The 12,910-nt window shown below is 38.5% G+C and overlaps 1 protein-coding gene across 8 annotated transcripts in view; it reads left to right on the top strand.

Annotated features, from left to right (window-relative positions):
• The window catches only part of grid1a (glutamate receptor, ionotropic, delta 1a), a 226,702-nt gene that overhangs the window by 189,340 nt on the left and 24,452 nt on the right, over positions 1-12,910 (top strand). For all 8 annotated transcript variants that reach the window (XM_044214808.1, XM_044214807.1, XM_044214809.1 and 5 more), the window contains 3 exons: positions 87-260; positions 3,283-3,444; positions 4,568-4,687. In XM_044214808.1, coding sequence (XP_044070743.1) covers positions 87-260; positions 3,283-3,444; positions 4,568-4,687 — 456 coding nt within the window. The remainder of the gene's footprint in view (positions 1-86; positions 261-3,282; positions 3,445-4,567; positions 4,688-12,910) is intronic.

The following is a 12,910-nucleotide window of genomic DNA, read 5'->3' as shown; positions in this document are numbered from 1 at the left end:
TAAAAAAAAAGTGCCACTATAATTTATACTTAGAATAAAGGGAAAGACCTGTTAAACTAAACTCCTCCTGTTGTCTTCATCTTCAGGAGGTGAGTGATGCAGACATCATGGAGCTGGTTCACAGCTCTCTGGGGCGGATGACCATCATTCGTCAGATCTTTCCTATGTGGAGAGACACCAACGTTCGCTGTATGAGGAACAATCATCGCATCTCCTCCCTGCTCTGTGACCCACAGGAAGGCTATCTGCAGTCCCTGGAGGTAAAAAGACTTACAGAACTTACAGATTTCCTGTTGAAGCTCCTGAAATATTGACACTTAGATTGTATAGGTCCACCATGGCTGCACAATCCTCTTTTATTTTATTAACAAAAAAACCTTAAGAATTATTTTTAAATCGACTGGATATATATATAAAAAATATGGTGATAGGCAATCAATGTATACATGTGCCAGATATTTTTCATTCAAGTAACTGCAGTAATTTATGAAAAAAAGCTGAAATGTAGAAAAATGCCTCAAAATCCTTTAAATCATCTGGATGGACACCAAAAACAAATTACTCATACCTGGGTCCCAGGCCTAACCTTCTACCGAATTACATGTACATTGAAAACTGAATTACATTGATAACGAGTAGACACAAATAAACAGGATCAAAAACAACCTCTTTGAAAGAGTTTAGTTAGATTTATTGTCATGCACACTCAACTGCCCAGCCGTGGACTTATGAGACATCAAAAATACTTTTTGCAGTGGTGAAGTACTTGTCAGATACGAACATAACTTCTTACATATTTCACATTGCATTTCAAACAAATAACTTCGTCTTTCATCCCAGGCTCTACAAATAACATCTGCCACAAAAAACACAGCTCAAGTATTTTATAATCATCTAACCAGAATATTTTACTAAAAAGTGTTGCCCTTAAATCATGTACTGAGCAATAAAACATGAAATACATAATAACTCATAGTTTATATTTTGACATAATGCAACCTACTCTGAGTACAAACACAGGAAAGAAAAACATGCAGATACGTTTTGTTTCAGCTGTGACAGATTTGTTTTCTAATTCAAATTATTTCACAATTTGTAGTGATACTCGACCAAACTTCCACTTTCAAATGGCCACGCACTGTTGGCTTGAAAGGTGGCTGTAAAAGGTTGGTAGCTTCCTCACTCACAGAAAACAGTGGTTGTTGTCAGTTTGAATAGAGTTGGTTACAATGGAGTCCAATGGTGACAATTTCTCAAATCAGAAAAAAGTATCAAAACAGAAAATTATCAAACCACTCCAAATTCTTCACTGTCCATGCAGATGCTCGGGATGTTCCAAACAGTCACCCATTCACCAACATAAGTTACTTTCAGAGGAGAATCCAAGCTTTGAGGACATTGAATGCACAACATGGAAGCAGTATGATGGACATGGCATGGTGTGGTCTTTTTTTCGTTCTGGGTACAGTACGTGTGTGCAGGGTTAGGAGCGTGATTCCTGCTTGATCAACCACATTTTTCACAGTTTCAGTAAAGACTGTACAGCATATGCATGCAGCCGTGGTGTAGGACAGTATAGACAAGCATCTGCCAAGCGCCACATGAAGGCAAATATTAACTGATTATGTATGCAACTGAATATAGATTAAGCTCCTTAATTATGAGGGACATGAATGTCCAAGAATATAAATGACTTGAGCTCAACGTGACTGGGGAATAACTGGCAGAACAGAGTAAAAATATTGTTTCAAAGTAAAGAAAAGCTTGTTTTTCATTAATGTGCAAATCTACTGTGAATATACCCAAATTGTACAAAGCCTGAAAAAAAATATATTATTTGTTAATAAACTACTGAGATATCACAAGCTTAACAAAGGCTTCCATTGTGGAAAGTACTGTATGCTCTAAAACAGATTATGCTATCTATGATTTGTATTAAGGATTTGTCGACCAGTAACTCAACCTTAAGTAAATTCAGTGCGACAATGAGGGTTAACAAAGGAAGATAGTCCTTCAGCACCATCACAGTTTTGTTATGTATCTAACACAATGTCATTCCCTTCTTTGGGTCTCTGTAATAACCATGCTCACCCTGCCTCCTCATACTTTCTATAGTGAGTTACAAGCATCTCCTTACACCTCTTAGACTTTTCTTTTGCTCAATCCATCTGGAGTGCAATGGCTGTGTTCCCTGTAGCTCTATTGAAATGTTCATTTTCCTTTTCATTCATACTCCGGACAGATGGCAAAACCATGTGGTGTGTGCACCCACAGTTCTCAATAATTCACATGAAAGAGGGTTAAATATCGGGTAATGACAATTTAAGCATTCATCAGAATGGTTAAACACTGGGGGAGATTTCAGTGCTTTCCTGTACTAACCCCTTTCACAACCCATCAGCTGTTGTGGAACCTCAGATACCCAGAGCTACTCAGCTTCTGACTGAGTGATCATAGGGCAAGTGAACTTTACTTGGATGATGTGTTACCACTGAAAGGCTCGGACTGAAGTCTAAAGGTGCCATGAGCTGAATGCCTGGAGTGGCAGCTAGTATTGCTTCCATGGATCTCTTGCTGTGGGAGGATTTGACTTGACTTGACCCAGAGGACCTAACAAATCCACTGTCACATCAAGACAGAAGGCCGTAGACAGGATTCGTGACAGGGTGCACTACAGTTGGAGGGAGACAATTGGACTGATGGAAGCTTGTAATTCATTAGATGGAGAATGATTGAACCAGAAATAATTTTTGTTTTGCCACTCTCCCTTGATATCAGATCACACCACTGTACGGCATCATTACCTTTTGCCTTTGCTAGTGTTGTGTCATGAATATCATTTCAGGTGAGGCAATCCCATGATTGTTCAGCAAATCAACCTCAGTGCTTCACCAGAAAGTTTCCTACAACTGTAAACATGTGGACGGTCAGAGCGAGGTTGCTGCTGACTTCCCTGTGCCATTCTTCAGTGTTGTTGTAATGAAGAAAGAAAATGGATCTTTATCTCGACACCAAACAGCACCCTTAACCGTGTCAGACAGAAGAAAAAACTGCTCACCAGCTGCCCCATGTTTTCCATTCTCTCTCTTCAAGCTTTTATTCCCCACCTCACAGGATTAGACTGAAAGACAAGTGCTTTTGAGTCACTGTGTCATTCACAAGGATTCACAATGGGGCTGTGATATTTCTTGGAGCCCTATAAACTAATATTTGTTTTCTTTGTTGTTTCTATAGCTTGAGTTCTGTATTTATCATTTATTAAAAAATGATTTCTCCCAACAGGTGTCCAACCTCTACCTGTATGACAGTGTTTTGATGCTGGCCAACGCCTTCTACAGGAAACTGGAGGACAGGAAGTGGCACAGTATGGCAAGCCTTAACTGCATGAGGAAGTCCACCAAGCCTTGGAATGGAGGATGGTCTATGCTGGACACCATCCAAAAGGTATTTGAGTTCAAAGTTACTGTTTGTTCTTGCTTTAAAAAGCTGCTGCTTTGTATTTGCTATTTTGTAAGAAATGACGAATAATAGCTTCTACAATATTCTATCATGGATGATTATATGAATAATTACGTACAAACAATGCACATCTGAGGATTTAAGATTAAGCATTATCAAATATATAAAGGTGGTTTATACAGTCAAACCATTCATTATGAAAGTCCATTGAACTACTATGATCCCTGCTGGGGGATCAGTTATTTTTAAAACACCCTCAAGGAAGCTGATTATTAAATGCGATCTCCAGATTTGGCTTCAATATGGATTTGTGGCAGATTCTGGGCTTTGATCTCCTTGTTTGTGTAACCTTCTCAGTTCTCTCATTGAAATAAGGCCGCATGTCCTAGGAAGTGATTTGATTTTATCCATTTCAAGCTGATAATGGAATTTTTCATTGTTGTAGAGTCATGCTGGTTCAAGTGTGACAAGAACAACAAAGAAGGGGTGCTCTCGTCATATTGTTGTGTTGCTGTAATTCAAACAGAACTGTAAACTAACTCAAATTGATTTGATTCCTGTTACAGTTTATACTTATTTCAAAAATGCAGAATTTTTCATGAAAGGTGCTTTTAACTCACCAACAGAACACCATTTGTCTTTGATAACCTCATACTGCACTTACAAGCCTGGTTGAATGACGCACATCAGACTTTTGTACAATTAAAGGGATAATTTCCATAAATCATATGGTATGACTGATGGTGAACAACAGTGAAAACACCGCCTTGATGATTAAATACTGTAAAATGTCACAGTTCTGTGAAATGCTACCAAAGCTCCAGCTCAGCATTATTAATTCAAATTTCTTCCCTACATACAGTAAAGGACATACAGGAAAGTTAATTAAATCAATGCAAGCATTAGATTTTACTAAATTGTGATGAAAAATACAGTATAATGTGCAAAGGAGATCAGTGTATATACTAATTAATTCTTGCAGGCTATTTTTCTTTGCCTACACCTACAGAACAAAAACATGGATGGAATAAAATATCACTATCAATACTACGACTCTTGTGTTGTGATGTCTCACACAGGGACTATTTTCTGCTTGTTGTTACTATAGGGACGGATCAGTGGCCTGACAGGACTGATGGACTTCCGTGCTGAGGGCTCTAATTCCCATGTGCAATTTGAGATTCTTGGAACCAGCTACAGTGAGACATTTGGGAAAGATGTAAAACGGGTCAGTCCAGAATATTTTAAATATATATTTAAAATATCATTGGACACTTACTAAATGTCTATATCTTGATGTTTTATGTAAAAAAAAGAAGTATGGTGTAGCAACTAGGTTAATATGAAAATTATTAATTATTTGCCAATTTCCCCTTAGTCTCAAGATTCAAAAATAGTGGCCTATTTTTTCTCCTTTCAGTATGTCAGAAATAACCATGTAGCTCTGCCATTTGTTAGCATAATGTATTCTACAGCAGGATGCCCCACATACTGTATGCATTAGACCACAGACCAATCAATTAGAGCTTCTGTATAGAACTTCATTATATTCATAGAAGCTTTTTGGCGGTAGCTGCGATTTTGCATGGACTTACATAACTGTCCGTTCTGTAAGCGTTGAGGAAATAGCAGGTACTGTGAAACCACTGATGAAAATAGCTTTTCTTAGACATTGTCTAAATGTGACCACTTACTATGTGAGGAGAGAAATAAAAGTTAAACTAAACTATTTCTCATTTTCTCAAGGTCCCCCGCAAACCTCTTACGTTTAGGCACTTAATTCCAGTCCTTGAGAACTGGTGTCCTGCAGGTTTTAGTTCCCCTCTAATAGTTAATTATTCACACATGTAGCTGATTTATTAACAGGGAAGACCTGTAGGACACCTGTCCACAAGGATCAGAATAGAGCACCACTTCTAGAAATCCTGGGGTTCGTTGGACTGCCTGATAGGAACAAATACTCTATAGAAAAGCTTCCAACTGTTTGTTTTTGCATTTGATATTTGTTCTCAATCCTAATCCTCAGGATTCAAAGCCCTGCTGTTTATATTTTAGTTTTTTCTGGGATGTCAGCTGAATGCAATTAACTTACTGGTAGGATTGGAAAATCAGCTGTACTCTGATCCCTGAGAACCAAGGTCATAGGGCAGTTGACAGTGACGTGTCGCTTATGAGGGTGCCCTCTCCTGGAGCTCCTGAATTAACCAGATCAGTCTGCTGTAATCTTTCATTTCACCACACCAACCGATTCCTGTCTTGAATGTTGTCATGACCTTAAAGTTAAAATACTTGCTATTAACTGTACTCCCAAATAAGGTGGGTTTGTTTTTATAAAAGCAAAACATACCACTTCCACTTTGCCTTTGACTAATGTCAGAGTATGTTTGCATCTGTGGTTACGTGTTGAACATAGACATTTTACACATTTTAAAAATAACAAGCAGGCTATATGAGCTGACCGTGAAGTCTTTACTGAGAAACGTGTCTGATCTCTGAGTGTTGTATCATTTGTGTACTCATCTCTTAGCTGTAATTTGTTGTTGTCACTGTGGATGTCCTGATTCAGTCAGGGACTTCTTGCAGAATGAAGAGGAATTGCGTTTCTTGGCAATCAAATGTAGAGCAGGACTGACCAGAAGCAGTAATGAAGATTTAATCACTCAGCCTAACTGAAATCATGAAGCCAATTCATCATAATGTGGCCATTAACATTAGCTAGGAAGACGTGCACGACACGCAGTGCCATGTGCTTACACACACACTAAAACATGCATACACTTTCATGTCCACCAGCGGAGTCACATATTTAGACACAGCGTGACACACACAAACAGTGGAGCCCCAAAGTAATTTCACACAAAAACATGTATTGTACACACTGTTTTGGATTTCAGACACCAAGAGCATGCAGCCAGGCAAACAGAGAACAGAGGCCAGGGATCACACTAACATGTGGGCGCTTGTATCTCAAAATCATTAGAGGCAGAGGGGGACAGCAAGGCCAGATAATAGGATGCCAAATGCATTCAGTGCTGCTGTTCATTACCTGGCATGTCTATCTGTGTGTCTGCCCGCTACTTGGCAGAACCATTTACTGTGAGAAAACAGACACAAATTCATGTACTCTCCTCTCTGTTTCTCTTTAATAGGACGCTTATATATACACAGTACATTCAGCATGTTTCTTGCCCCGTGTTGTGTAAAACTGGTGTCTACAGTCAAGAAAAGCCACACCATTGCATGGTTTCCTTTTGAAATGTACTGTAAGGTTACATTACTATGTGTTTTTTCGAGTGGAGTGTAACAGTGATTGCATGTCGCGCTCCACCCCCCGACCCACATCCAAGCCTCAGAGCCATCCTCATTTTGTCCCTTTCTCTTTTATCTTTTCCTCTCATCTCCCATCCTCTCCTCTGCACTCACTTCTTCTTGTCTTCCCTAACCCTTTCTCCTTTTCAGCCATGGTTTCCAACCTCTCCATCATCGTTTATCTGCATTCAGTCCATTTTCTCCCCAGCCTGATGGCTCTTAGATGAGGCGTCTTTCTGGTTAGAAACAGTAATGAAGACTGAAATACTATTTCCTGGATGGCTACTGTGAGTTTTCTCCACCGTCCAGTGCTGCTGCAGAGTGATCGATGCTGCTGTTGTTTTGGTTTCCCAGTTTGCTCTTATTGATGTGTCAGCTCGTCTCTTAGCAGATATTGCTAATGACTCCAGCTTACACGAAGCTCTTCATGGAAAAAAGTCAATTCATTTCAATGTAATTGTTCCTCCTAGCCAAGCATCTTGCATGCATCATGCAGTACTTATCTCTCAAATGTGTCCACAATAACAGCACTATTTATTATTGTTTTATTCAAATCACATTTTAGTAACATTTGTACTAAAAATATTACCCAATACTGTATGTGCTTGATCTTGTGCATAGTCTCTGAACAGGGCAGCCCAAACTCACACATTTAAATTGTGTAAAAATAAATGCATGACGACAAACAAATAACACTTTTGAACAGAGCAGAAATAAAATTTCTTGTTTCATATATCATACAAATATAATTGAAATATACTTGATGTGTCTCTATAGAGTTGCTTAATTATTTATTAACATTACTATTTTATTAGTAGTATTTTTTGTTATACAACTAGGATAGTTATTCTTATAATATGATAGAATATTTAAATGTATTGCAGATGAAGAATCTTGTATATTTATTTCTTGCAATAAGAATGTAACTTAGACAGTGACTAGCAGAAGTGGTACTAAATGAAGAGCCGTTTGGGAGCCAGATTTAAAGAATAACACACCAGAATCAGCACAAGTACATCCATCCCAGTCTGTTAGCAAACACTGGCTAGCCCAAGTACAGCCAACTGGAGCTGATTCTCACCCTAAATCAGCTCAAGTCCATACCCCCCAAAACCTAGCCAAATCTGACAGCCATGTATTGACCAGAGTCGGCTCACATTTGGTCCACTGCTGCCAGAACAGAGCCAAGTGTGCTGACACTTTAGGAAAGAATTTTCTTATTGGCCATCATCATCCCTTCAACCGGAGATAGATGATGTATTCAGCAATGGGGGTGGAGGTCACATGAGCTCCACTGCATGTTGCTGCAACTGCAGTCGTTCATAGCTTATGTATTCATCCTATTACTCATCTCTATTTCTCACTGGCTCATGAAGCAGAAATTGCATTAAATAGTCTCTGTTTAATGCTAATAGGGTGCTTCTCTCTCACCAACAATAGATCTGCAGGGGGTTGATAGGGTTGCTGATCCAATGATTAATTGGCACTGAGATTTCTGGCTTTTAGAAACTTACTTTTTGGCTCCTACAGGGTTTTGAAACCTACCCCACCTGCTGGATTTTCACCTGCAGGAAGATAAAGAACAGCGCTATGAGTAGCACTAGTAGTAGTAATACTGCTAGTATTTCACAAGCCAAAACGTCTAACAATAAAGCAATATAATCATTACTGTATTTTACAAATTTGAACCTGTTCTCTCATTAGATAATTAACCATCACAAGCCACTGTAAGCAGTGCCAGGCACCTGTTGATTTAGAAATTCATCAGTTGACAATCGACATCAATAAAATGAACAAATTACTTGAAGCTCCCATAACCATATCCAACTTACCAGTGTGGAAAACGGTATAGCAACATTATCATTTTATGAAACGAAATTTTACTAAATGAAGAGCTCTTTGGGAGCCAAAAGAGCCGACTCTCTGAAAGGAACAGAGCCATAAGAGTTGGCTCCCTTCAAAGAGCCATAATTCCTATCACTAACCTCTGGGGCTGGAAAGTAAAGCGAATGCGCAAGTGCCTTAAACCTGCATTATTTCTAATGGTCAGCAGAGGTCGACTCTACTGGTTGCAAAAAGAAGTCTGATTATATAGAAGTCGATGAGAAAATGACCGTACTTCTCACTTGATTTATTACCTCAGTAAATACTTTCCTAATGAGTTCATGGTCTCAATCGCTACTTTCAAGTCTTTTTCCATACAGCACGATGTTCATTTTGTAAGTTATGGTCACATTTAGAGTAAAATAGACGATAAAGCAGGGTATGCCTTAGGGCGGGGCTACACTGTGATTGACAAGTTGCTACCATGGCGACCTGTCAATCAGTATAGAGGCAATGCATATCCACAGCACTGTGTACATTTAACTAACCGTGAACTTGTTTTTGGGTGCTGTCTGTGTTTTCGTCTAAGAACTTTGACTCTTTGACCGTGTGTTTTCTGTTCATGAAAGTACTAACTAACATTTTGGTCGCCTAAAAATTCAGCATTTGTTTGTTACTAAAAGACACTCTAGGTGTCTGCTGGTCATTTTCTCTGGTAGGTACATTTGGTTTTAAGCCTGTCTTTTGCTAGCCAAAACTGGCATCCCAATTAATATCACAGTTAATGTGAAATTACGGATGCACCTTGCTAACCTAACTAGCACTAGCGTTAGCTGATAACTCAGCATTTGCTATGCTCCCCAGCTCCACCCCATCATCCAAATATGATCACTTCCGGTCACGGGTTGCAAAAAACAAAGATGGCAACAGCCAAAATGACAATCTCGAGGCTTCAAAACGGTAGTCCACAAACCAATGGGTGACGTCACGGTGGCTATGTCCACATTAAACTGGAAGTACCCACTTATGGTTGTCCCTATCGCCACACTGGCAAAAGTAAATCCTCTTGAGAGTCTCAAATAATTGGATGAAAATAGGATGATATTTCTCCACATCCCTTAATTTATTCTCTCTCATGTGCTCCAATCCATCATAAAAACAATATTGAACAAATTTTACCCACCTTACAGCCACCCAGTTCATTTAAATGCAGATCACCTACAGTACCTGCTCTTTGTTGCTCTCACTTCATGAAGTGAAGTAAAAAATAATTTGCAGTTCACAAGTGGATATGAGTTGAAAGCAGAATCAGTAATTCAATTTTTTATAACTGGCAAGTTTGCATCCTTCTCACTGTCATATGTTCACGTTTAAACTGTGCAACTGTTTTTTTGAAGCCTACACTGTATGCAATGAGCGTACAGATCTTTCTTCATCTCTTGCGTGCAGTCATTTTTAGGCAACATAACAATTTACGCTGCACTGATTGAACTACTGATATAGATACTGTGCCTAACCTTTTCTCCAAGAAAATTCTGATTCTGATTTATTTTTCGCTGTCTTCCTGGCGGTTAGAGATAACACAACCGCCGCCATTTCAGCCTCTTCCTCTGGGATGGAGGACACAAAGTGGAACATAAAAAATAAACATGTCCTGTGTGCAGTTGTACAGACACATGGATGTACACACATACATGTGTATTTATTAAAGACATGCATACAGTACATTTAGTAAGAATAACAGTAGATTCAGGGACATCAGACACAGGACAGATGCAGTAAATAAAGCAGGCAATACGGCTGTACAATTAATCGAAATTTTATCAAAATCGCAATATGGCCAAGTGCAATAGCCAAATCACAGAACCTGCAATTTTCTGATAAAAGGTTAAATTTGTGATAAAACAGCATTATAATGAAGTACTGTAGTGCTGCAAATATGCCCTGGCCTACAAATCTTGTTCTCCAGATGTAAGAAAACATGTTTGTTTGGAACAGACCCCAACAAATGATACATCATGATTTTAATAGTTTTAGTTATAGTGAAAATGAAAATTGTAATGCAAAAATGATCATTCCCACTAATCATGAATCATATTGCAATCAAAATATGTCAAAATAATCACAATTAGATTTTTTTGTCTTGTCAATCCAGTTGGAGAGTCAGACAAAAGAGTGTGGGTCAATAAGAAGCTCTGTAGCATGATGGAGTTGTCAATATGTAAGCATCTGACAGACTGAACTATCAGGGGAAAAGGAGAAGTAGAACAGCAGCAGATTACATTTCCACGACCATAATGATGCAGTTTTAATGGTTCCATGAAAGGGAACCGAATGCTTTCTATAAGTTTTTACGAGATACTGTAAATGAGACAGTTGTGGCTTTAAGAATCCAGGGCGATTTGACTTCCATCGCTTTGTCGTTTTCAAGGGGCCATTGGCATTTACTGAGCCTCATTACAGATGATTATTTTACGGTATTGAGTATCATAACCATTAACTAAATAGCAGTCCTGTTATTGTTGTGACTTTTTAAACGGGATATTCCAAAATCTCATTAGCTCAATATTCTACATTGTGCCGTAGGATAACAAAACAAAGCATATACCCTAAGTTATAGAAGGAAACAACTGAATGTTTTGATCTTACCTACAGTAGGTACACTCTTGGTGACTGATTGCTATGCATATTTATAGGAAGACTATCTAAAACGTAAATCCTCAGTGAGCTGACACTTCAAAGAAAGAAGCAGGAAAAAAGCTAGAAAAGTCTTTTTATATATATATATATATATTTGGTACAAATATAACAAAAATCAGTTTTCCTTCATGTATCGTTTAGCACGTTTTTATATAATACATCCCTCCTCAGTAGAAGTATGCATCCTGTTTCAACGTCATGTCTGTGAAAGTCACATGTTTTCCTTATTTGTCAGAGAAAGATACCTGAAGCACTTATTCATCCACAAATGACATTTTCAAAGCTGGTAATCAAAGATCACAGTGTGTCCAGTGAAGTGTTACTCATTCATATGCAGGTGGCGTGGCTTTGCTGTATGTATTTTGTGTGACCTTCCCAGTGGCGTGTTGGTGTGCAAAGCTCTGTGAAGTAGAAGTGTTCCTCTTTAGTATTCTTCAGTTTACAGAGCAGAGATTGCTCAGTGTTTTTCACTGAGGACGAAGCTGCTCATGGAGAAAATGGTCCCCTGTGAAGCAGGCAACGCAGACTGACATTTTACACACACACACTCGGACACACACAAACACACAGGCTAGACAGAGTCACATACATCTGCATACGCAGATGAACAAGTAGACTAGCCATTACAATTAGATTATGCAGCACTTGCCTACAGAACTGTACTCATTACCCACATATGGCGTAAGATCTACTGTCATTATCAACAAACAATCTTATTTCACATTTTTCTGAGCATTTTTCAGTGCAGCAAAAGCATAAAGTAAATACTTCATACTTCTATTTACAATGAAGAGCTCCATGAACAACTGATCTCCATATTGTTGACATGCACACGATGCTTAGATAAAAAGACACTTAGAAGGCACATTTCATGAGTGGCATCCTGCATGGGGAAGAAAACTGTTTACAACCTGCCAGCTTGTGTGGGTGTATATAAACATGATTCACTAGTTTGCAGTGAAGCTATACATAACAATGAAGTGTAACTTTTAAGACTGACACTGAGTATTTGGAGGGCCACATGCTCTGCAGATGGTTTGTAAAGAACAAAAGATTTAATTAATAATGAAATATTCTTCAGAAGTTTTTGCAAGCCTCTTTCAACACACTTGTATTTCATTCACAGTTGAAAGCCTTTGTTGCTGCCTTGTGTATCTGTAGTAATTGTTTTTCTCCTGATTGTATAATCGTTTGCCTTTGCAAATGGTGTCAGTGACAGAGATTTATGTTTGTTCATTTTGTTTTTCTCATCAATCTCGACTGGTAGCCAAATGGAACATCACAAGAATACAAAATCATGTTTTTAAAAACATCAAGACAATATGCTCAGTTTTTTTGGCTCTGATATTTCCAGGCCCAAACCCAACTGCCAATGTCCAATCAAGTAAAAGAGCAAAAGAGCCTCAATATTTCATGAAGCTGGAGTTGAAAGTTAAGTGCAGGACTTGTGATGAAAACTTGATGCTTAAAAATATCTCGACTCCTGTTCAAGGTTTTGATTTCTGGTACCTTTTTCAATTTAATATTGAATGAAATGTACAGAGCCATCTTCTCGAGGGCCAACAGTCTTTCAGCATTTTGTATAAACTTTCCCTCACTGATAAAAGGGAGTCATATA

Source organism: Siniperca chuatsi, linkage group LG11, assembly GCF_020085105.1.
Source record: "Siniperca chuatsi isolate FFG_IHB_CAS linkage group LG11, ASM2008510v1, whole genome shotgun sequence".
NCBI lineage: Eukaryota > Metazoa > Chordata > Actinopteri > Centrarchiformes > Sinipercidae > Siniperca > Siniperca chuatsi.
Note: the sequence above shows the minus strand (reverse complement) of the source record. Positions and strands in the feature narration are given on the sequence as shown.